Genomic DNA, 24,501 nt, shown 5'->3' with positions numbered 1-24,501 from the left:
TCCTGAATTTGTCCAAAAAGCTTAATTGACCCCTGAACGTTCAAAGTGTCCCGAAGCTCCTGAACTTGCATAAAATGTAATCAATTGATCACTCGATTGCAAAAAAAAAAAGTTAAGTGCGGGAAATGTATTATACACATCTTAAAAAAAAGTAAAACAATTAAGGTCGGAATATTGCAGTTGTAATATTAGAAAATACAAAGTTTATAGTTGAGTAAGTAATAACTTCATTTTTACTCTATTTTTGAATTATGTAATAACATTCTAAAACACGCTCTGAATACATTTTCTACATTTAATTTACTTTTTTTTTTTTTGCAACCGAATGATGAATTGATTACATTGTTACGGAGCTATGCTTTGAAAGTTCTAAGGGGAATTGGACAAATTAAGCTTATTTTATACCAGCGTACTTTTCCTTACTTTAATGATACCTATGGGAGACCATCCTTCAGCCAATAGAAGAAGAGAGATTCTCTCTCGCTCTCTGTATGTGTATCTGTGTGTAAATATAATATAAATATATATGAGCAAGAATCGAAGCAGTGGGTGAACAACCACCAAGAAGAGATCAAGTAAGTTCACATAACTCAAAACAGAGAAAATAGAAATGAGGCCAAATTGGGAGCTCAAGAGTTGTTGCAATCATGAACAAGTTGTGTTTCTCGTCACTGTCTCCGTTTGCGCTGTTATTATTCTTGCGGTATTCACATTTCTCTCTCTTTTAAAGGCTTCCTTTGTTGAATTCGAATTGCTATTGATTAATGCGTTTACTCCGTTTGCTACTTCACTAAATTGTCACCTGACAAACACTGCTTCAGATAATTAGATTTATGCCTTGACTTGCTGCAAGATCTAAGATGTTGAGAGCTTCTTTCTCTTCTTATTTTGTTTTTTACGGTTATGTATTTATGAACTTTTTCCTTTTCTATTACTTCGTTCTTCATCTGAGCCAACGGGTATACAAAAAACTTGCTGCTGCCCAGCAAAATCCCTCAAAATTCTGTTTCAGTTGATTTCAGACATGTGAACTTTATCCTTGTTTATACTTTAGCTCCTCAAATTCTTAAGGGATATAACTGTTTCACCTTATTTTATGTTCCATGGGCGTTGCCTTCTAAATGTTTTGGGATTTCAAAGATAAATTAAGGACTAAATTTTGTTTAAATCGAATGAAACTAAAGTAAATATTTGAAAATTCAAGAGTAATACTGATTTGACTTTTGAAAATGTGCGAATTCAACTGTATATTCCTAAATTGTGGAGAAAGCTTTTGTAAAGTGTTAGTGAACTCAGCTATGTAGAAGATCATATGAAATGCTTAAACTTTCTCTTTCTGCAATATCTGGAAACTAATGTGTATTATATCACTCTGAACTTCAGTTTGGATCTTGGGACCAGAATAGCAGTCCTGGAATTTTAGCTGCTTCAGTTGCACACTTCGGTAATAGATTATGCTATCACTAGTACTTGGTGGAATTAAGCATTGACCTTTTTTTTTTTGTAGTTATGGAGAACAGTATTGCTGACGCCATTCAAGCTTGTGACTGTGTTCCTTCACGAGGCTAGCCATGCTATTGTTTGTAAATTGACATGTGGCCATGTAAGAAGCTATTTTGTGGAATTGCACTTCCTATAATGAGATCTTAGTTAGTTTTGTTGATGTGCTGCATTGCATACATATAACAGTTATGCTTACTACTATGTTACACGGAAACTCTTCTTCCTTAGTGTTTCCTCTTTTTGTATCCGTTTCCTTACTGTTTCCTAGCTATAATCTTTTAGAAATAATGTATTTCAGTTTCTGTTTCAGTTTCCGTGCAACATAGGCTTACTCTAAGTACTCTTAAAATATCATGTATTTTCATGCATCACATGGTTAAAGGGAATTAGAGGCATCATTATGTGTTCTGGTAGGATCAAATCAAAAACATCAATTATATAGAAAACATATGCATGCGCTTGCTTGATTGTGACAAAAGGAAATGTTAGTCGCTTTTGATTTATTCGCATCCTATTAGGTTAGTTGCCTCTGCAATAATGTAATTGTATTAAGGTGTATGCCATTTTCTTGTTTTCTGGATATAACTCTTCATAAGACGACCCTGAGAGGAGTCAGAGATTTTTCATAGTAGTGCAGAATTGGCAGTGGCTTCCTTGGCTTAAGGAGCTTTATGGTTTCAATATTGTTACCTAGCAAATATGATAAAGGATTGAACATGACATCATATGATGCTTAACTTGTGAAGCTTTTTCTATAATGTTATTTTGTGTGCAACTTGCTGATGTAAAACCCAACAAAGAGAAAAAAGGAAACAAAGTGAACCAAATTCAAGAACTCCGTTTGTTATTATAATCATCAATTATCTGAATTGGAATGGATAATAAAGGAGAGCCTTCATAGTATACAATGAATTAAATATAAAATAGTTAAAAACTGAAACTTAGTACGAAAGAACTTCGAATTGAATCTGTTGACTTTTATGAGAAAACCCCATATTCCAATGTAATATTTTATAATTAATTCCTAAGTTTCCTTGCGTTATCAGCAGAAGCAAGCCTTATGTGAAGGTACTCTAGAATACATTCATAGTCCACCTTAATTAGGAGACAGGACAAACCACATCTGTGTATCGCAAAAAAGTAGATTTCAGTGCTGCAATAATATGCATAGGAATCAAAATAAAAGTGAAGTTCTTGAGCTAGTGCAAAATGTCATTGTGCATTTTTATGTTATTTAAGAGAACGGGCAAAAAAGTTCCATTTCGTTTCCCAAACATAACCAGCTCAATATTGTCAGCAAAGTTTGATGGTATATTGCAAACACACAGTTTTGTTGCTTTTTGGTAGAATTTACTATCACTTTCTCTATTTTGGCACATGCTGTTAAAGCCTCATCTTCTATTAGAACTTCTTTGATGAGTCAAATTATCCAAAATGCTTGTATATGCAAGTTCTTCAGGTCAGAACACTCTTGCAGAAAACACAGTTCCATTGCGTCAGTCAGCAAAATTAAAGATTGGCAATGCCAAGTTATAAGTTGATTATCTAACTAAGCAGTACACTAGAATCAGTTTATTGTGCATATTTATTCCAGGTAGAAGGGATTCAGGTTCATGCAGATGAAGGTGGCACAACTCAAACACGTGGTGGTGTATACTGGTTAATCTTGCCAGCTGGATGTAATTTCTCTTCCCTTTGCATTGTATACTTTTTTTTAATAGAAGTATAGGTTAACTATATCTATACCTTCTATCCAAGATGTGCAGTTCCCTGTATAACATTTGAACCTATGAACTCTTTGTTCTTGAATTACTGACTGTTGTCATTATTGGTATCTTTTACTTCACTTCAGATCTTGGTTCCTCTTTTTGGGGGATGCTTTTGATTCTTGCATCCACAAATCTTCTCACAGCGAGAATTGCAGCTGGATGTTTTGTTTTTGCTCTACTTGTTGTACTTTTCGTAGCTAAAAATGTAAGTGATTTAAGCAACAAAAACATCTCCTACTAGTAGATGAAGTAAATGATGTGTTCCCTTTTATTTGCATCTGTAAGATAAAAATGGACGCAGAACAATATGTATCTTATTGTTGCTACTTAATAATTCTTTGTTGTTTACACAGTGGACACTTCGAGGGCTTTGTATCGGTACGTGTCAAATAACCTGGATAGATCTGGCTACCTATTATGTGAACAAGCAAATATTCAATGTGTATTGTCATATTTACATGATGAGCAATCAGGGTTTATTCTTTTCCTTGGGGTGATTTGGGTCCTTCAAGAAACAACAGAAGTTCGTACTCTTCGGTATATTATTCTATTCATTGGTAAATGCAACTCTTTCTTTTTACCAACCAATCAACCTGGTTTCCGATATCTCGCCTAGAAGAAACTTCTGTGTTCACATCCTTGTCTATTACTGCAGGTGTAATGAACAGCTTGTTTTCTGTTTACGGTATGTAGAACAGCTAAAACATATTTCCATCCTTATAAATTGTGGAAAATTATAGCGTCCTGCTAATATTTGTGATGATATAGATATCTATGATGATCTTATATCACGTCGAGTTCATTCAAGCGACGCTGAGAAATTTGCAGAAGTTTGTCCTTGCCCTTGTAGTGGCATGGGATGGGGCATTATTTGGTGAGTATTTTATCATCTCTATGTTTTAGAATGCTTGATATGTCTCTAAAGTTGTTATCTTTAAGGAGCTAAAAACGAGATTTAAATTTGCAAGTGCTAACTCTTGTAGGGGGTTGATATCATTCTTGTTTCTTTGTGGGGCAATGTACCTTGGACTTGTAATATTGTCTTAGAGGTACATTCCCATTCTATATCTATCATTTTCATCCTTCTTTATCACTAAACTAGATATATATTTTTCAGGATTGCAGATTTTGCTTCGATACATGAGCTTCAGGCGTTCAAAAGCATATTGATTTAGACTAGTATTATTTATACCCATTCTAGAATTTTACTTTTATATCAGAAAAGCCCATAACATATTCTCGATTGGCATAACATATTATGCAAGCAGCAGCAGTCAGTGACAGTTGAAAATTCAAATATGTAAATTTATTTTGTTTCACATTTCTTTCTTCTTATTCTTATCTTTCTTTTGATAATTAGTTTTCTTTTAAAGGTACAAGGTACCAAAATGACCTCAAAATTATTGGGGAAGTGTCAATTTGACCCCCACATATATAGCATCAATTTAGCCCCGACGTTTATGAAATGATGTCAATTTCACCCCCAATGTTCATGAAATGGAGTCAATTAACCCTACAAGTCTATCCATTTCTTCTCCGACGTTTATGAAATGATGTCAATTTCACCCCAATGTTCATGAAATGGAGTCAATTAACCCTACAAGTCTATCCATTTCTTCTCCGAGGTAATTAGACAAGACTATAATTACACATTTTCATAAATGTTGGGTTAAAATTGTGAGAGTCAAATTGACACTTCCCCAACCTTGAGGCCATTTTGGTAGTCATCCCTTCTTTAAATTTCATGTGCATCATATTGTCTAATTTCTTTTCTAGAAATATTCCGTTAATTATACCTGCCATCTTGCTCATTTGTATTACCAAAACCCTTGTACAACAATTGGAGTTCAAAAATCATTTTAGCAACTAAAAAAAAAAAAAAAAAACATTTTTGCTAGAATAGTAACAATTTCAATATCAAGATGGTAACCAAAAAGATACATCACATAAATAATTTACAAGTCTGCGTATTATGTAGCATGATATGAAACAAACAATTTGCATTTCAAGATGGGAGATATTGTACTGACAAAATTAGCTCTTTTAAAACAACCCTACAAACATTAGTGGCCAACGGTTTATTTTAACCACAAAACAATGGTTTAGGCTAGCATACTATATTTAGAAGTAAGACATTTAGAATTCTGTTCGCCCACAATGCCAAGAAATTGGTAAAATGTGACAAATTTATATATATAAAAGCAAGGTACTTGTATTCATAATTTTTCCAGATTGACTTACCACCTAAATTTTAAAGATGCCTCATTAGCCCTTAAAATATGCAGAAAAACTAATTTAAATGCGTATAACTTTAAACAAGTTTAAAAGCCATGCGTATAACTTTAAACAAGTTTAAAAGCTAATAGAATTGAACAAGTTTAGGAAGCTAATATCTCATTCTAATATGTAGATTCCTTCAAAATAAACTGAATGAACTTAACAAGAGCAAGAAAGACAAACTGTCATGCAATCAAGCCATGGCAAAAGACGCAATCCTATTCAGCAGGAAAGACAACCAAATATGAGTAATAAAATAACCATTAGCAATATTATTTTACTGCTAATGAGCCGAATCACACAACGCTCAATCATATACAATCCTAAAACAGGACAAAACTCAGATTGAAAGCTCATTAACAAACTCAATTATACATTCTTGAACAAACTTAAATATAATGTTCATAAATAAGTTTAGAAACAAATTTAGTTTGAATATTTTTTTAATGATAGTATTTCTATAAAGAAGGAAATGCAAAACTATATAATTGTGTGAAACTTTTTTTTTTTTTTTATAATAATAATTGTGTGAAACTTTATTTCTATAGGTTTTAAAACTATATAGTTTTGTATAAAACTTGCAAACAGAAATTGTTAACAAATAAATGAACGAGCAGCTCACAAACAAAATATTGAGCTCGAGCTTGTCATTTTTCTAGCGAGTCAAACCTGAGCAGGCTAAAGCTCATCTTGGCTCGATTACAACTCTATTAATGATGACTAATGACCATCCTTTTTTACTGTTATCACCATGTAGTCTAAAAAATTTAAGAGACCTGTTTTTCCATGACCAAGCTCATCATCGATCAAACTTCAAAATTTATAAATTTGGAGTAAGCAATAATTTGCAAACAAAGATGACAAGTTAAAGTACTCGGCGTTGATCAAAATGAACATAATGAATCCACTTCAGACATCCATAAATGCTAAACCAACTAATCAATGTCAAAACTTAAATAAGCCCACAAAATCCAAAATTTTTGATAAAAACATTTAAACAGTTTACTAGCTCTCTTTCTATGCCTCAGTTACGGGGAACTCAAACACAACATCTTTGCCTGAGAGCTTCCTGTAGACTGCAGCAAAACTCTCCAATTTGTATTCTGTATTGTTTCGCTCCTTTGGGTCCAAGAAAACCTGAGGACCAAAAGGTATAAATAGGATGAATAATTGTAATTACAGAAACATCTATGGATCGTATGAATGATGCACAAGCAATCCACTATTAATTTGATTTACTGAAAATGAGTTCTTCAACTGAGTAATTTAGAACTGCTAACTAGCAAATGAACATCAGTAATGTAAACATACTTGAATCTGTAGAGATATGGATCATATGATGCATTAGCTCTAGTGCATAATAAGTCAAATGTTTATGTAAACAATTACCTTCATTATCTTTGAACCATCAACTCGATATCTAGTACGCTTCCCAACAATTTCAGCAGGCATAACAATATCCTCCAGCATTGCCTCATGCACAGCAGTGAGTGTGCGGGTTCGAGGCCTTTGAGCAGCTGATCCTTTCTTTGGTGGCCTCATTATCCTCCTTGTGGCAATCAGTATCACATCCTGCCAATTTACAAGGCTAAAAGTATAAGAACCTTGGCAGCACAAACTTCAATATCATAAAGGGGTGTCGTGGAAACAGCTAACAACTCTTTAGCTTTTTATTCTCATGAAAACATGATGCTCATTACCAAATTAATAATTCTAAATAGGTTCCTCTACAAAACTCAAGCCTCCCTGAAATCATTGTCCACAAACCAAGATAAAAACATTTTCGATATTAGACAGACAATGCAGAGAAATAATTAAAGCCCTATGAAAAATCCAAGATAAGCTCACAAGACTATCAATTTAGAAAGCACGCCAGATAAAACAAGGAGAAAGATAAATATCTAAAGCTGTATGCCTTCAACATAAAAGTATTTTGGCATTATGCTATTCAACCCTCAAGCAATTCTTAATTGTTAACTAAATATAAGCTGCATTTGCAAAAAATAATGAACGTGTGATATACTAAATCAGCAAAAACCATTACCAATCTACCAAACAAACAGACAAAGCCAACAGGCAGTGTACTTCTCATTCATAAAATTAGAGAAAGATGCTTTTCAATAGGAGCACAACTACCAACAAATTTAATCAAAGTGCATACAACAAGATTACTTTATACTCGGAATGTCTTGTAAAAATTTAAGCAGGAGTCCTGAAAAGAACAATGATAAACAGAAAGAACACCCAGCAGAACGAGTATATAATTACCTTCCCACTGAACTTCTTCTCAAGTTCTCTCACAAGCCTGACATGAATCTTTCTGTAAGCTTTCCTCAATCTATAAGGAACATGGATAACAACAGCCTTCCTGCTCCCGGCAACATCAATTTGACTGCACAACAGATGAAAGAAGCAGACATGTAAGAAGAAAACCCAATAAAAACCAAAATGCAAATATTACATAAGACTATGCTTACACTGCTGAGTTAATGTATAGATCCTTCATGTCACTTTTCAGCTCCTGGTTGGTATTTTCCAGATCAAACAGTGCCTACAATAAAAACAAACGCAGAAAATAGTATTCCGATTAAACAAAATTTCTGATTTAATCTTTAATATTTGATAACAAGAGATTTAAGAACCTGTCCAACTGATTCCTCAAACTCAGTGGGTTCAGCATCCTTATCCTTGTGGATCTTCTGCTTGGTGGTATACATCTTTGAACTGGCATAAAACGAAGAGAGAAACAAAATCGATAAATTAGTAAGTGGATTGGAGACCATGCGGATGAACTAGAACACATAATTCGATATACGTCTCAACAGTAAGAAAATTAAGAACGTACCAGAAGGGGGAGAGCAGATCGAAGTAGCAAGTGAGAGCGGAATAAAGCTCTAGTTAAGCTGTCTAGGCTTCGCAGACCAGAGAGAAACCCTAGGGTTTGAAGGTGAAGGCGGCTTAAATATAAGGAAGCAAGGGTCAAGATTGGTTGGTGTTTCTATTGGACAATCGAGATTATTAATAGAGAAAAGTTCAGAAAAAGGCCCTTGGCCTAATGAAACAAGGTACTGGACCTTCCGGCCCAGCATTTTATTTTTATCAAAATTTCCGGCCCAGTTTTCTCTATTAGAGGAATTTTACATTTAAATTTGGTATTTTATTGGCTTTTACCAATTTCTTATTTTCTATTAAAACAATTATCAAAAACACCCAATTATTTTTATTCTTTACGGTTACACTTTCTCACCATCTGGGTCTTCTGTTTTTTGTCCAAACAATTTTTTTTTTCTATATATCACTTCAAAGCCAATAAATGAGTTTAAAATTCTATACAATTAAAATTAAAAAAAAAACCTTCTAGTTATTTCTAAAATTTCATAGAAATTCAAAAAATACATATATCTTGGTAGACAGATTATTTTTTATGTGAAATTTCAGTAGTCTGATGAATGGTTGAATAAAAGAAAAAAAATATTTTTTATTTTTTAAAAATGTATAAAAGTTGATGGATTTTTTTAATCATGTGTTCTTGTAAGTTAGACCCCGTTTGTTTGGGGGAAAATATTGTATTCTGGAAAATTTTATGCAGGGAAAATATTGTGCAGGAAAATAAAATATTTTCCTGTTTGGCAACAACACTGGAAAATATTTTCCGGTGTTTGGCTACAACACTGAAAAATATTTTCCAACCACTAAATATAGATTTTCTGTATTTTTTTATTTTCAATTGTATATTAAAACATAAAAAATATATAGAGACGTGGAAAACTGTGAAAAAGTAAAAAATAGAAAAAAATATAAAAAAAACTCATGAAAATAAGAAAATGTAAAAAAAACACGAAACACAAAAAACGTGAAAAGATGTGGAAAACACGAAAACGTTAAAAACACGAAAACATGCAAAAATATAGAAAACAGAAAAACGTGAAAAAACACAAAAAAAAATTATAAAAATTTATTAAAAACACAAAAAGTGGAAAAATGCGAAAAATGCGAAAATTACGAAAATTTCGAAAAGTAAAAAAAATATTAAAAACATGAAAAAAAAGTTGAAAAACACAAAAATTTGAAAAAAATAAATATAAAAACACGAAAACATTTTTTCATATTTTCGGTATTTTTTGTATGTTTTCTCGTGTTATCAACGCTATTATGTTTTTTTGCACTTTTTTTTCTTTTTTGTGTTTTCACGTTTAGCTTTTCGGTTTTCGGTTTTTCCCCTTTTCACGTTTTCTTTTTTTTTTGCGTTTTTTATTTTTCACATTTTGTTACTTTTTCGTGTTATTCACGTTTTTTTCATGTTTTTCGTATTTTTCATATTTTTGTGTTTTTTACGTTTTCGTGTTTTGTTTGCATTTTTCGTCTTTTCATGTTTATCGTGTTTTTCACGTATTGTCACGTTTTTGTGTTTTAGCATTTTTTGTGTTTCCGTGTTTTTCGTATTTTTTCACGTTTTTGTGTTTTTTTTATTTTTCATGTTTTTGTATTTTTCGTATTTTGTCACTTTTTCGTGTTCATGTTTTGTGCCTTTTCAAGTGTTTTTTTTTTTTTGCGTTTTTGTATTTTCGCATTTGTTCACATTTTCATGTTTTTTGCGAGTTTTTTTGTCATATTCTCGTGTTTTGTAACGTTTTCATATTATTTATATTTTTCGTGTTTCATATTTTTACATTTTTTAACGTTTTCCCAATATTTATCTGAACGCGTATGTTTTGGGGAAAATGTTTTACCCTTTTGAAAATGGTAAAACATTTTCCCTTATTTCTTCCTTGTTTTTCCATTGACTTGCAACTTATTTTCCTTTGACTTATTTTCCTGCCCAAACAAACACTGAAAAATTGGAAAAATATTTTCCTGTAGAATATTTTCCTCCAAACAAACGGGGCCTTAGTGTATCAATTTTATATTTTTTTTAAGAAAAAAATGACTAAAGATTCCTAGGTTTTAGGGATGCGTTGTTTCAATTTCTTCATCGGTTTTAAAATAATTGTCACATTTGATCAAATCACGCATATTAAGGATATGATTGATTTGTATTAAATTTATAAAATATAGACTAAAATATTTTTTATTTCTTTATTAATAATTCTCATTTTTCTTGTCACTTATGAAATTCGACCACTCTCTACATACAAAGCAAACTTAAAATGAAAAAAAAATACAATTAATATTAAGATTATTAATGAAGGTAAAATAAGAAAAATTTACATTGAAAACTAAACCTCGCAATATGAAATAAGAAAATTTAATCAAATGTACAATTATTCTTGAAAACTAAGCTCATTAATAGTTTTTGACATAATTAAAAGGGTAAATAATTTATTAGTCCACATCTTTTTACGTAACACACTGTTTAGTCCCTCTATTTTAAAAAGGGTGTTAAACCGAGCCCCAATTTCCCACCTCTAGCCCTGTAAAAGGACGAAAGTACCCTTTGAGGCTTTGAGGTAGGAAATGGGGGAAAAAACCTCTCCCGGCACGCGGGCGTGAGGTAATCACGCCTCACCACATGGTGAGGCGTGATATCCTCACGCCTCACCATGTGGTGAGACGTGATTATCTCACGCCCGCATGAATAAATCACAAAAAAAATTATTGATGATTGTGGTTAACTCGAATTATCCGTTTAGAAATAAAAATTACGGTATTTTAACTCGGATTACCCTTTAACAAATAAAATTTAAAAACATAAACATTAAAATAAAAATTAATAAACATAAAAGAGTACATATAATATCAAAAGTGTTAAAATGTATGAAGTTCTACAAAAATAATTTACTTCGCTCGGCGCCACAAGTCCATAAACTCATCCATCTCCCTTTTAATGCGTGGAGCATCCTCGTCAGATTGGTGGGTAGTCGCTAGTTGGGTGACACGCCACAACCAGCTAACCCACTGCAAAAAAAAAATTAAAAAATAAACACATATAAACTAATACTAAATAATAATATTAAATAATAATAAACTTACAAATTCGTTGTTGGCGCGAGCATGCTGGACCGGTCCAGCCTGTGGTGCATGAAGGAGATGAGGATGCGAATATCGCATATACCAGTCCATATAAGCAGGATAACAGGCAGTGGGATCGTATCCAACTGGTCGGCATCTCCTCCGATCAATGCCCCGAGCCGATGGAAATCTCCGCCAGGTATCCTCAACTGTGACAGAGGAATGCGTGAGCTTGTACGATAAAGACCTCCATGGTCGTACTGCTTTATCAGGTCTAATACGCTCAGCTGGGATAGACTGAGTATATCCGACCTGTCGCAGCGCTCGATCGGGCATATACGGCTCAACGATGTCTCTACACCGTATCCAACCGGCGTAGGACACTCGAAGCCGATCATCATCGGGGACAGGACCATAAGGCAACCACGTCACCTAAAAAAAAAAATACTCAATAATAAATAATAGTATACTATAAATAATGCTTAAATTAATTCTAAAATTTTATAAAATACATATGTTGCCGTCATACGGTCCAGCTGCCCGCGTATGGTATCTAGTCGGGCGATCGTCTTGCCTGGTACCTCGACCTCCCATCTTAGTGCACGGGCATGGTCAGCTGGGATCACGTGAGCTAGTCTATGCGATCGGAACACCGAAAAATACTCGTATATCTACGTCTGTAGTAGGGTCAAACATCCGCATATAATGGAACAGTCTCCTCTACTCGATATTCTCAGCTGCCGGTACAACGTAGTAAGTGTAGCAGACCCCCATGAAAATCCAGTTGCCCCTCTAACACCGCTGTAAATCTCAGCAGGATGGGTCGGTCTAATCCTATCTCCACTCTTGTCAACAAACAAAGTGGATCCGAGCATAAGCCACATCCACGTTGTGGCCCGAGTAGCGTCATCCCTGCCCTGGTTGACAAGCCTGTATACAGCATCAACAAATACACCTCCACCACTCTAGAAATTTCGGGTCGGCGATAAAAGCTGCTCCCGATCCACACCAAACATCATCATGCACATGACATGAAGCTGGTCAGTAGTGGGAGACTCGGACACCATCGCACCGTCGATCGGGATCCGAAGAATCTGCCATACATCATGCAGCTGGATAGTCATCTCCCCGAACGGCATGTGGAAGGAGTTCGTATAGGGCTGCCACCGCTCCACGAACGCAGTCAACAGTAGAGTGTCGAGGTTCCTAAACATGATATGTGGAAGGTGAGACAAACCAGTCTTCTCGATCATCTCCTTCAACTGTAAAATGACACATATACAATTACTGAATGTTTTTAGGTTTATAGTTAAAAATACAAATTACAATAAATGTTGACAAACTAAATTATTCTTATCTCGGGTGACGCACCAAAAAACCACACCCACAAATCTCGGCATGTTGTTGATCTGTTGTAGCATGTCAGAAACGACTGAAGCTCTCCTCCCAGCATCCGTGACTCCGTGAGGCAACATGTCCTAGAAAACTAGGAATCACGGAACCATCAACGGGGCCACCATCCACCGGTCCACTAACTAGCCAGCTCTCATCCTCACTAGCTTTGGGACGTTTGCTGGTCCCCGAAAGTTATAAAATTATACTAAAGTTGTAAAATTATACTAAAGTTATACTAAAATTATACTAAAACTATACTAAAACTATACTAAAGTTATAAAATTATACTAAACTATACCAATGTTATAAAATTATACTAAAACTATACTAAAGTTATAAAATTATATTAAAGTTATATTAAAATTATACTAAAGGTATTAAATTATACTAAAATTATACTAAAGTTATAAAATTAACTATTAAATTATACTAAAGTTATAAAATTATACTAAAACTATAAAATTATACTAAAACTATTCTAAAGTTATAAAATTATACTAAAAAATACTAAAGTTACAAAATTATACTAAAGTTATAAAATTATACTAAAGTTATAAAATTATACTAAACTATACTAAAATTATAAAATTATACTAAAGTTATAAAATTATGCTAAAATTATAAAATTATACTAAAACTATAAAATTATACTAAAACTATACTAAAGTACAAAAACTATACTAAAGTTATAAAATTATACTAAAATTATAAAATTATACTAAACTATACTAAAGTTAGAAAATTATACTAAAATTATAAAATTATACTAAACTATACTAAAGTTATGAAATTATACTAAAGTTATAAAATTATACTAAAATTATACTAAAAAATACTTGTACTCGCAAGCGACCTCCTATGCGTTGGGTCGGCTATCTGACCGGGGCCGGCTGCTCATCGATATCCTCACCCTCGCGATCACGTGCAGCTGCAGACTGTCGCAGTACCTGGCCTACCACATCCAGGTAGTCCTCCACAGAATCGCTATCAGGCTCTCTGTCACCAAAATCCGTCGCCCCCTTCGATCCATGAATATCGGGCTGATCCATAATCGGCCCCCTCCTCACCTGCTCCGTCACAACCCCTCTCCACCTATGAGTAGATATATCAATACCACGCAATCTCGTATGTCGTGGTGTATCATCCTCGTTGTCCATATCTAGACGACGAGCAGATGACGGGATGGATTTCCCACCCTTAATAGGCCGCTCCGTCTACAAAAAATTACACTAAGTTAATCTAAAATTGTAACATATAAATTATAAATTACACTAAATTAATTTAAATGTAAATAATGTAAATATAAATTAAAAAAAACACCCTTGGGCGTATGAACATCACGTCCGCACCACTGGTCGGGCGTATGAACATCACGTCCGACCTATGGTGCGGGCGTTTGAACATCACGCCCGACTAGTGGTGCGGGCATGTGGCTATCACGCCCGCACCACTGGTCGGGCGTGATGTTCTTACGCCGAAACCACAGGTCGGGTGTGATGTTCATACGCCCGACTGCGATTCCGGTGATTTTTAAAAACTACCCACAGATCTCATATATAAGCGTAAATCAACGAAATAAAACCGTAAATCTTACCATTTTCGCTTTCCCTTTACGGCTTTTGTCACCATCCATGATTTGGTTCAAAAATTAGTCAGGATTTGATCGAAGATTGTATAGGGTTCTTGAGAGGTTTTGGCTTTTTTCAATTTTTGTGCAAAGGGTAGTTCGGTCAATTCCCGAGGCTAGAGGTAGGAATTTGTGGCTAGGTATAGTAATTCACTTTAAAAATCATATTATAAGGTCCTTGTGTTTTGTCAATATTAACTTTTTGGTCATTTTGTCTATATTTTTTTAGATTTTTAACCGAAAATATCTTAGCTTTCAGAACAGCCATAGTAGAATACAAAATGACTGTGTACTCTGTTATTTTCTGTTTGTCTGTTTATACCAAATATAACGGTTAAAAATCTAAAAAAAATAGAACGAATGACCAAATGATTAATATTGACAAAAGATATAGACCTTACAATGTGTTTTTTAAAATAAAAGTACTAAATAATGTGTTAGGTAAAAAATAGTGGACTAATAAATTATTTACCCTGATTAAAATTAGTTTCTTATGAGTTTTATGTAATATAATATTAATGAGTTTCATTTAAGGAACCCAATTTATTAATTAATTAATTCTAGTAAATAAAACTTATATTAATCCTTTTATGTTGCTATTTTCTTTTTTACTTCTTTCTTTTAAATGGCTCCTAAAGCTCAAAAAGCTACTTCAAAAAAGATTCGGCTTTCCGCCATGACTCAATCTTCTCTTCCTTCGCCCCCTAAAGAAGTTGTAAAGATTCATAAAGTGAATCTGAAAGTCCTTGCTCAACCCTCCACCATGAATATTGGGCGTCTTATTAGAATAATTGAAGAGCAGCATGCTTGGCTACATAGAATGACCATTTCGCTTCCTTAAGAAAATGAACGAGCTAACATGCCCCCTTCACCAAAATTGCATATATTTACTCAATATTTGGACTAGGAAATGTGGTTTCCTCTGCCATACGGTGTGGTAGCGGCATTGAATGAATTCACCTTTTTCCCCTGCCAATTTTCTCCAAATATTTAGCTCGAGCTTCTCAGTTTCAACAAAGTTTATAAGGATATAAGTGTTAGTTTGACTAGACCCTTATTCCTGTGTTACTAGCATCCTAAAAAAAATAGACAAACACATGGTTTATTGGACAAGTCATTCCCATCGACGACCTTTCCTGAAAAACAAAGTGCAAATCTTAAAGAATTTCAAACCGAAGTGGTTTTGGAGAGAATCGAATGGAGTTGACCTGAATAACCCTTATGCTCGTGGCTTTCCATTTGCCACAAGATGGAATGAAACTCCTACTCTTTCATCCTCTAGGAAACCACTTCGGTCCTTAGATGGAGAAGAAGAGAAAGGAGCAGAAAGAATTGAAGCTGACAAACTTCAATATCGTGATATGATAGAACTTATGCGAACCAATGGGTACTCTTGTTTCTTTAGCAAGAAAAACAGAATTGTTTACCCTGAATCTAAAAGATTCAAATCAGCAAAAGGTGATTTTCCTTTCTCAGTTTTGATTTGTGTTTTCTTTGTTTGATTTAGGTAATTCTGACACCATGTCTCTTCGTGACCAATTCAAAGCTCGAATCAGGAAATTCAATGCCACACAGATACCTGCGAATCCTTTCGCTGCTAATACTACCACCGAATGGATGAATACTTCTCCCGAAGTCAGCCTAAATGCATCGAATCTTGAGATTGGAACTTCTTCTAATGTTGTTACTAAAAAAGAGAATGATGAAATGCCTACTCCACCAGTTTCTTTTTTAGACGCTATAGATGCTGCTGGGACCCTTCCTATTACTCCAACTATTCATTTAAATGATGTTGTTGACCTGAATTAGGAAGCTATCCACCCCTTGGTGAGTTTGGTGATACTCCTATTTTCCAAAAAGAAGAAGTTTTGGAAACTCCATAAATAATTTCACTGACTTCATCTCCTGAAGTCGCTCAAACTGTTTAATCTCCACTCAAAAATCAAGTCGAAGGCTTAAAAGGATCTTTGCAAGCCAAAAACCAAGCCACCTCCTCCAAAGGGCCTTCTTTTCATGCCATAAGCATGTTCTCTTATTCAAATTCGGATGTTTCTGACATCGAAGAAATGACGAGGATGGAGAAACTCAGCAAAGAGGGCTTATGATTCAGAACCGACGGGTCCGAAGAACCCTTTTTTCCCTAGATTTAGAGTTCTAAAAAAACATCCAAGGACGGATGAGATCGAAGTGGCTGCTTCGGGAGAGCCCGTACAGAAGCGATATAAAGTGTATAAAGAAGAGAGAGTCACCAAAACACTATTTCTGCTAGAGTGAACCTTGATACTGTTAACCAAGTTGCTTCTGAGGTTAGCCAATAAATGTTGGAAGCTTTTGCAAAGTTTGATCATCCTGAGGTATTCATTCCATGCCCTTTAATTTTTTTACCCTATGTCTTGCCTTTTGAAATTTCTTGACTTTCTTTCATTCGAATTTCCAGTTATGGCGCACACTCTTTGGGGAACGCCTATCTCTACGAGTTCCTGACATCATTAAAGATATTGTCAGATTGGTAGTTATACCTAGTGATGTTGAATATTTTGAAAATTTATCCACATATTCAGTTGTGATGATATCATTGGAGGGGAAAGTTGATGTAAGTCTTGCTTTCTTCATATTTTACTTAGTCATTTTACGTCATTCCCTACTAATACATTTATTATTCAGGATTTATCCTCCACCATCTTGTTGTGCAATCAATTCCGCACTTTAGTTGCACAATATCATAAGCAGCAAGAGCAGTTGACCAAACAATCTTCCATTACTGATGAAGCTCTTAAAGAGCTAGATCGTGTAAGGATTGAGTTGGTTGAAGCAAAGAAACAAATCGGAGACTTACTCTTCATCGACAAACTTACCAATTTCCTATGAGCAAAAAAACCCTCATGTTTCTTTGCTTCTATATAGGATGGGACAAGCTAATGCATAAATTAGAACCAGCATAGTGAGCAATATAAGCAAGCTGTCGTGAAGCTTTGTGAGTCTTGGTCTAGATTTTCGAAGTTGGACTTTTGTATTTTTTCTTGGGTGTTTGATTTGGTAATTTGAAATTTGTATTATTTTATTTTTTATGCTGAAATGTTTTTTTTATAAGAGCCTTATTTAAGCTCATGGATTTTTTATTCTCATTTTTCTTAATTGAATGACTAGGAAGTAGCATAAAGAAAGGTATGTTAATCTATTAATTTGGCAAGAATTTGAACAAAAAGGCTAAAATAATTATGTGCAATTTTATGTTGTAGAGTGAATGAAGAGGATTAAGTCGTCCTTAATCACATATTACTTATGCTAAAAGATAAATCAAAGATGTGAAATTAGAATAAAATGTTAATTTATTTATATACCAATGCTCATAACGGCGGAGAAGGCGATGTTTTCGTAGTCTCTCCCTTCCGCATCGGTGAGAATATGGAAGGGAGCTCGATAATGCAATGTGAGAGGTGGGATTTCATCAGTGTTTGGTGCTGGTGGTGGTGGTGCTTCTGGTGTACGGTAGGAACGGGCACGACCTAGACGTTGGTTGGCTAAGTCGCCCATATCGGTGTTGTCGGTTGTGTGTTTGGCTCTTCGGGTCATTTTGAGAGTGAGGTTGAGGGAGTTTGGAGCAATCAACAATGGTGGATTAGGGAGGATGAGTGAATGTAGGAGGGAAGATGGATGAATAGTGTAGAATATAGATCAAAGTAGAAAAAACCATTTTAGCGACATACTAGTACTTGTTAAGGAATAACGAAAACACCTGTATCCGTCTTTAAACTGGCCTTGATTTCTGATTTTTTTTCTTTTCACATGATGTGTAGGATTAGTCACAAGTCGTGTGGAATCTATTTTTAGAACCATGAGGTTTTGTGATTCCCACACGACGTGTGGGAAGCTTGACATGACATGTTGATTTTTTTTTTAGTTACATGAGGTTTTGGCTCAAATCCGCATGACGTGTGGCCTCCATTTTCCACATATTGTCAACTTGGTGCCCTCATGTCACTCTTTCCTTTTCTATTAATTAATGCCAAATTTAAATTCCACATACTTTGGAAATATTTTTTTTTGTGCTTGAAAAAAATGCCAACTTATTTTGGCCACGAATGACCTTATGGACCATGTTCTAAGTAACAAACTCATGTTATCGCCTCATACAATAAGATGCTTAGCAACATTTCTTCAAGAAGGATATGCTTAGCAACATTTCTTCAAGAAGGATACGAGTTTTTATATTGGGGACCTTATTTTCATGATTTTCTTTCCAAATAGAAGAATGTAATTGTAAATTAGAATCCAAATAAATAGACAAGGTTAAGAATTAAAAACCTCATAAATTTTCTGGATATTAGGAAAGCTGAAATAAATTGATGACGAGCAGAATCATTGATTGAAAATTTGTTCTTCCATTTGAGTTAACAAACTCTGTTGTGATCATAGGTTCTGGCAAATCATGAGTTGTTGGAAGCATCATTGGAGGTATTTCCGGCATGGATTCAATGTCTTGATCTTGACTGTCCCCCAAACCACGGTCATATAAATTATCTTCATCTTGACTGAATTGTGAGTTATAATCGTAGAAAATATCTTCATCCTCTCTTTGAGTTTTTGAAGCTGCTGCTTCACCAATATCAGATTTTTTTTTCATAAAATCTATTGATTTTAGAGAATTTACAAGAGTGAGAGACGCTTATAGAATATATTCTTGCTGAATCTCTTCCTCATGGACACCCCTCGAGTTAAAAGTATTTGATAGGTCATCATCCTCATAGCTGAAATCAGAATTAAGGTCATAAGATATATGTTCCTCCTCTTCTTGGGTTTGTACAACTACCTTCTGGTTCATGTCAAGGCTTTTTATAAAGTCCATTGGCTTCAGGGGATTCATGTCTATGGGAATCATTTTTAGAATGGATTCTTGTTGAATCTCTTCTTCATACAAGCCCCCCCCCCCCCTCCCCGAATTAAAATCATTGGAAACGACATCATCCTCATGACTAGACTCGATATTAGAGTTATAAGGATAATCTTCCTCCTCTTGACTTTATGTTGTTGTCTCTTCATCCAATTCAGGAATCTTTCTTGTTTTTAGAGGAGTTAGAGGCGTGGGAGATATATCTAACTTTGTATCATGCTGAAATTCTCCCTGTTGGATGCCTCTTGAGAAACTTTTGATAGTGGCTGTTAGAGAAACCATTACAATAACCCTCTTTTTTTAGTCACTCTGGTGTTTCATGATAAACTTGAACTGCTTTCAAAACTGCATTAGGATTGGAATCCTCGAAAGAATTTTTTTTTATCATAGCTTATATCAAAGTAGGCATAAATTTCATAGATCTCATACTCCATTAGAGTCGTAACCATACTTCTTTCAAACCAAGATTGCCGACAAGGACGATGAAAATAGAGGTTTTGATCCCTATTGTTATAAAAAAAATTATCCGCTCAATAAGGATTACTCATCCGAAGATGCTCCCATATTTCAACATAATTAGGACCATGTGGATTTTCATGGGACTCATGGACTCGCTCCACATAGCAACTATATTCATCATTATAAAATGACGTAGGATGAATATAAGCACAACACTCACGGTCGATATCATGTTCGTCACTATGAATAAATTGAATATAGCCATCAATGTAGCATCTAAAAACAGTGTACCAATGAACTCATGCTACTGTTGTATTTATTGTAAAATAACGATCTCGATTGAAACCACCAAAATATATCGGTATTGTAGCCTCTTTTGCATCTTGGTATGTTGTCCTCATCAAGATTTTATAACTTTGCGTCTATTGATATTAGAATTTTGGTGCTAGTGAGAAGTGAGATAGAAATGTTGTTAGAATGGAAATATAAAAAAGGACACATTAAAAAAAATTAAAAGACAGTTTGGGTCCCACTGAACGTGTCAAAAGTTGTTAGCTATCACTAGCAAAATTTGGTAAAGTGGAAGTGTGGAAATTTTTTGGACGTGGTATAGAAAAAAGGGTATTGAAATTTTTGGTAAAGCCTAAAAAAATGGATCCCACTAGGCGTGCAAATTTTTTGTTAGCAATAGCTAGCAAATTTTGGTGATAGTGAATGGAGGCGAAAAATGAGTGTGAAACAAGGAGTGTTATGGAAAAATTCATAAGAGCCAAAAATAGGTCCCACTGGGCGTGCCAAAAATTGTTAGCGATATTTTCATAATATTACTAATTTCAACCTTGTCACGTGTGGATTTAGAGCCGATGTACCATGGAAATTAATTCCCAATTGATTTGCATGGTTAAAGTGATGTGCACATTGAAAAACTTGAATTCTAAATGAAACGATTAGCGGAGGACATAAAGATTGAAAAAGTCCATATTGGGTTCCTAGTGCCGCTATAAAATATTTATAAATAATTAATCGCTACCGCAAGTTAAATAAAGGAAATTTAAATAGACAGTTGACACGATGATTTAAGAAAAACTCTATTTTTTATTGATATGGAATGAGTTAATTACATATGTGTTGATAAAATGTGAGCAATTAGAATCAAGTTTATATCTATCACAAAAATAGCTAAATCAATTGTGGATGTTGAATCTAAAACAAAATGGAAATTGAAAAGCGGAATCGAAACAATGAAATTAAAAGGCTAATAATAGAATTGAAAGAAATTGACACGACAAACTTAAAGCCGATAATTAATGGCTAGCTTTGATGAGTCTTGGATTGAAATTAGCATGGATTCCACGAGTGTGAGAGCGACTTGAATGAATGATCGAAGTTATGAATGACTTGAATGTGAAATTTCAATAGCAATTTGATGATGAATGAACGCATGTGAAATATATGTTTGGAGAATTAAAGCTTGAAATTTGGAACGATTCACAACGATTAATTTTGAGTTTATTAGTGAGGTTTAAAAAGCTAGAAGCGACGTTTAGGGAGGCAAGAAAAACGTCTCGAGATCGAATTAGCTTGGTAAAAATCCAAAAGGAATTACATTTTTGGTTGGTTGAAAATAGAAAAAATCAGAACAGAAAAATGGCTATAAAATGAGTTTTTGGACACAAAATTGAGCAAAATGAAAGCTTGGAATTAAATTTAGGATGTTGGGATTGATAATAAAACAAAATTTTGGACCAAAACAGACTCTATAAGATCGAAATGTGGTCACGGAAATGGCTGGATAACATTTATTGAAGAGGAACAAAATGCAGAAATTAGGAACTGTGAGCAACAAAAACTTTAAAAATCAGAATTAGAATAGACAAACTAACAAAAGAATGCTAAAAACTACTCACTTAGAGCTGATGAACTCGAAAATACAAGGCAAGGAACCAAAGGAAAAGACTTAAGAAGTTGTAAAGCGTAAATTGTGTTGGACGTATTGTGTATTTTCAAATGAGGATAAATGGTTTCTAATTATAGTTGAAGCGACTTGTTGGACAAGTAATTAGTTGCAACTATCCCCCAATTTCACTCGACTAACTCCTAACTTCCTTTAATTTTAGTTTATAGTTGCTAAGAGGATGGTTAGTTAAGTTGGTTAGAGCTAGAGTAGGAACATCAACTAACTTAACTACAAACTACACATGTTTTAAACATATGCTTTGTTTCTCCATCCATATGGATTCGAATCGGACTCACGAACATACTTTGGATTCCTCGAAATGTCTACTTTCCGAAACTTCTGTCCTCATAAAAAATTTCATCCATTTGATGCCCAAATGATCAATTAAAGTGACGTTGGTATTATTAAAAAATAAAAATAATTAAAAGGATCATTTTCTTTCTTTCTTTTTTTATACTTTCTTTTTACTCTTTATTTTTTCATAATATTTTTTCAATCTCATTTTATTTTTAAAACTTTATATTTGGAATAAAATTAACTTTTTATTTTATGTGCTAACAACATGAGATAACACTTCTATTACTTTTATTTATCATCATTTGTTATTGACAATAATAGTCTCTCTATAACACTTATTAGAAAAAGTATTAATCTTTTTTATAATATCCCATTCATCCCTCTCATGGAGTACTATTATTATTATTATTATATTATATGTATATTGAATCAGAAATTCATAAAACAAAAGTCATCCATTTATAGGTCTGTATATTCCTTTCACACCATGATAAAGTCCATATATAGGTGAGAAAATTTTGCTTCCTAGAATTGCTTCATCTTGTGTTGGTAATGGTATGGTAGGTTTACCATTGGAATTTTTTTATTTTAATTCAAAAAACAACAAACCAATTAAAGTCTATGCTAATGCTAGTGGCTGCTTGCCTGCCTTTGAATTTAACATGATTATATAATTAATTAATGCATAATCATAATCATAATCATAATCAGAGAGAGAGTCAAGCCAGTCTCCTTCAAAAATGGATATGTTGAAATTTTGTTTAATTTTCAAAATAACACTTGATCCTTAATTATCTAATAAAAAGACTAATTAAAATGCAGATTTTGATATGAAAAATAAAAGTTTAATTATATTTAAGAAAGCTGCAACTCTTTTCTCAATTAAGCAGCTAGAAAAATTCATTAACACAACTAGAAATTTCCAAGCATTTGCCTGAAAAAAAGAACTCCGTTCCTAAAAAATTATTACTACTTTTTTTCTCTAATTAAAAGAGACATTCTTAATTTAATTAATTGCGAATTAATCACCGCTAAATAGTCATAAGTTGGTCGATGCTCCACATATTATCTCCAAACTCACATGATCCAACCCAATCAATATCTGCCACCTGTCGATCGTCTACCTGGTCCGGCACAGCTGCTGACATAGTGTCCATAGTAGTACTGTTTACATGTGAACATAAATCCTTCACATCCATGGCATGGAAGTTAGGACTAACTGATTGTGACATATTGCCGATGGAATATTCTGTGTTTGATGAACTATTATCAGACTCTAAATACGGCAGCGGCAGCTGCAGAGGCGGCGGAGACGATGAGGATTGTATCTTTTGAAGCAATCTTGGCATCCAAAAACGCCTAATTATTTCTTGAAAAGCAGTACTATTAGCATCAACTTGGAGTTGCCTTGCCTGTTTTTGCACTCTTGTTCTCCAATAATTCTTTATTTCATTATCAGTCCTTCCCGGTAAATTTTGTGCAATTTTTGACCACCTATTGAACAAAACTAATCAAATCACAAGTATGGAATTAAATTAATTAAATTAAGGAGTAGTAATTACCTGTTGCCCAGCTTAGAGTGGAGGTCAAGAATCAAAAGTTGTTCTTGAGGAGAAAGGTTTCCACGTTTCACATCGGGTTTAAGGTAATTGAGCCATCGGAGTCTGCAACTCTTGCCTGTTCTTCTTAATCCTTTGAAAATAATTGAAACCAATTATGATTAATTAATTAAAGTTAATGAATGAATGAAAATGAATAAATACCAGCACGTTTAGAGAGTAGATTCCATCGGCCCTCGCCGTGAAGAGAAATGTAATGAACTAGAAGAGAATCTTCATTGAGAGTCCAAGGCCCTCGTCTAAGAGAACAATCATCTTCACTGCTGCTTGTGTTCTTGCTTGTTGATGATGACATACCAAAGCCAGAGCCAAACTCTTCTTATTACTAATATTATCTATCAATTCATATATATATATTATTTTCAAGATAAGTTGTACAAAATATATATATATATATATATATATATATATATATATATATATATAAAATAAAAAACGTGAAAAAGTTTTGCCTATATATATATAATAGGCATAATATCTATTTGTTCTCCAAACCAAAGCTTCAAAGTTAATTGCACCTTAAACTATCAAAATCATCAATTAAATCTCTAAACTAAGTAAAAATTGTCGATTGAGTCTCCATCCTAAGTAAAAATCATTAATTGAATCCTCATCGAAAATCATTCGATTTAACAGTTTCAGAGTCTTTTCCTTAGATTCATTTTGAGCCAACATAGATATCAGTACAGTACATATTAAATAGTCGCATTTTCTGATTTTAGGATAGAATAGTGATTCAATTGATGATTTTTGTTTAG

The 24,501-nt window shown here is 33.8% G+C and overlaps 3 protein-coding genes across 4 annotated transcripts; 1 reads left to right on the top strand and 2 right to left on the bottom strand.

Annotated features, from left to right (window-relative positions):
• The first annotated feature begins 451 nt into the window (after positions 1 to 451).
• On the top strand, positions 452 to 4,591 carry LOC136217949 (uncharacterized). Of its 2 annotated transcripts, XM_066004658.1 has the most exons (10): positions 452 to 703; positions 1,508 to 1,603; positions 3,098 to 3,182; positions 3,356 to 3,477; positions 3,626 to 3,650; positions 3,746 to 3,829; positions 3,928 to 3,957; positions 4,041 to 4,146; positions 4,256 to 4,321; positions 4,390 to 4,591. In XM_066004658.1, the coding sequence occupies exons 1-9, from the start codon at positions 611 to 613 to the stop codon at positions 4,317 to 4,319; spliced, it is 705 nt and encodes a 234-aa protein (XP_065860730.1). In that variant the 5' UTR covers positions 452 to 610; the 3' UTR covers positions 4,320 to 4,321; positions 4,390 to 4,591. The 2 variants fall into 2 exon arrangements, with proteins under 2 accessions (XP_065860730.1, XP_065860731.1); XM_066004659.1 differs by lacking the exon at positions 4,256 to 4,321.
• A 1,760-nt stretch (positions 4,592 to 6,351) lies between these two features.
• On the bottom strand, positions 6,352 to 8,535 carry LOC136217948 (small ribosomal subunit protein eS7). The gene is made up of 6 exons (XM_066004657.1): positions 8,395 to 8,535; positions 8,192 to 8,273; positions 8,027 to 8,100; positions 7,818 to 7,941; positions 6,939 to 7,121; positions 6,352 to 6,686 (listed from the first exon to the last, which is right to left on the bottom strand). The coding sequence occupies exons 2-6, from the start codon at positions 8,264 to 8,266 to the stop codon at positions 6,567 to 6,569; spliced, it is 576 nt and encodes a 191-aa protein (XP_065860729.1). The 5' UTR covers positions 8,267 to 8,273; positions 8,395 to 8,535; the 3' UTR covers positions 6,352 to 6,566.
• Positions 8,536 to 22,946: 14,411 nt separating this feature from the next.
• On the bottom strand, positions 22,947 to 24,079 carry LOC136220354 (transcription factor MYB62-like). Its single transcript, XM_066008162.1, has 3 exons — positions 23,888 to 24,079; positions 23,687 to 23,816; positions 22,947 to 23,618 (listed from the first exon to the last, which is right to left on the bottom strand). The coding sequence occupies exons 1-3, from the start codon at positions 24,036 to 24,038 to the stop codon at positions 23,156 to 23,158; spliced, it is 744 nt and encodes a 247-aa protein (XP_065864234.1). The 5' UTR covers positions 24,039 to 24,079; the 3' UTR covers positions 22,947 to 23,155.
• Positions 24,080 to 24,501: the final 422 nt, after the last annotated feature.

The sequence above is a fragment of the Euphorbia lathyris genome, chromosome 2, assembly GCF_963576675.1.
Source record: "Euphorbia lathyris chromosome 2, ddEupLath1.1, whole genome shotgun sequence".
NCBI classification, from domain to species: Eukaryota; Viridiplantae; Streptophyta; class Magnoliopsida; order Malpighiales; family Euphorbiaceae; genus Euphorbia; species Euphorbia lathyris.
This window is presented reverse-complemented; position numbering and strand designations above follow the sequence as displayed.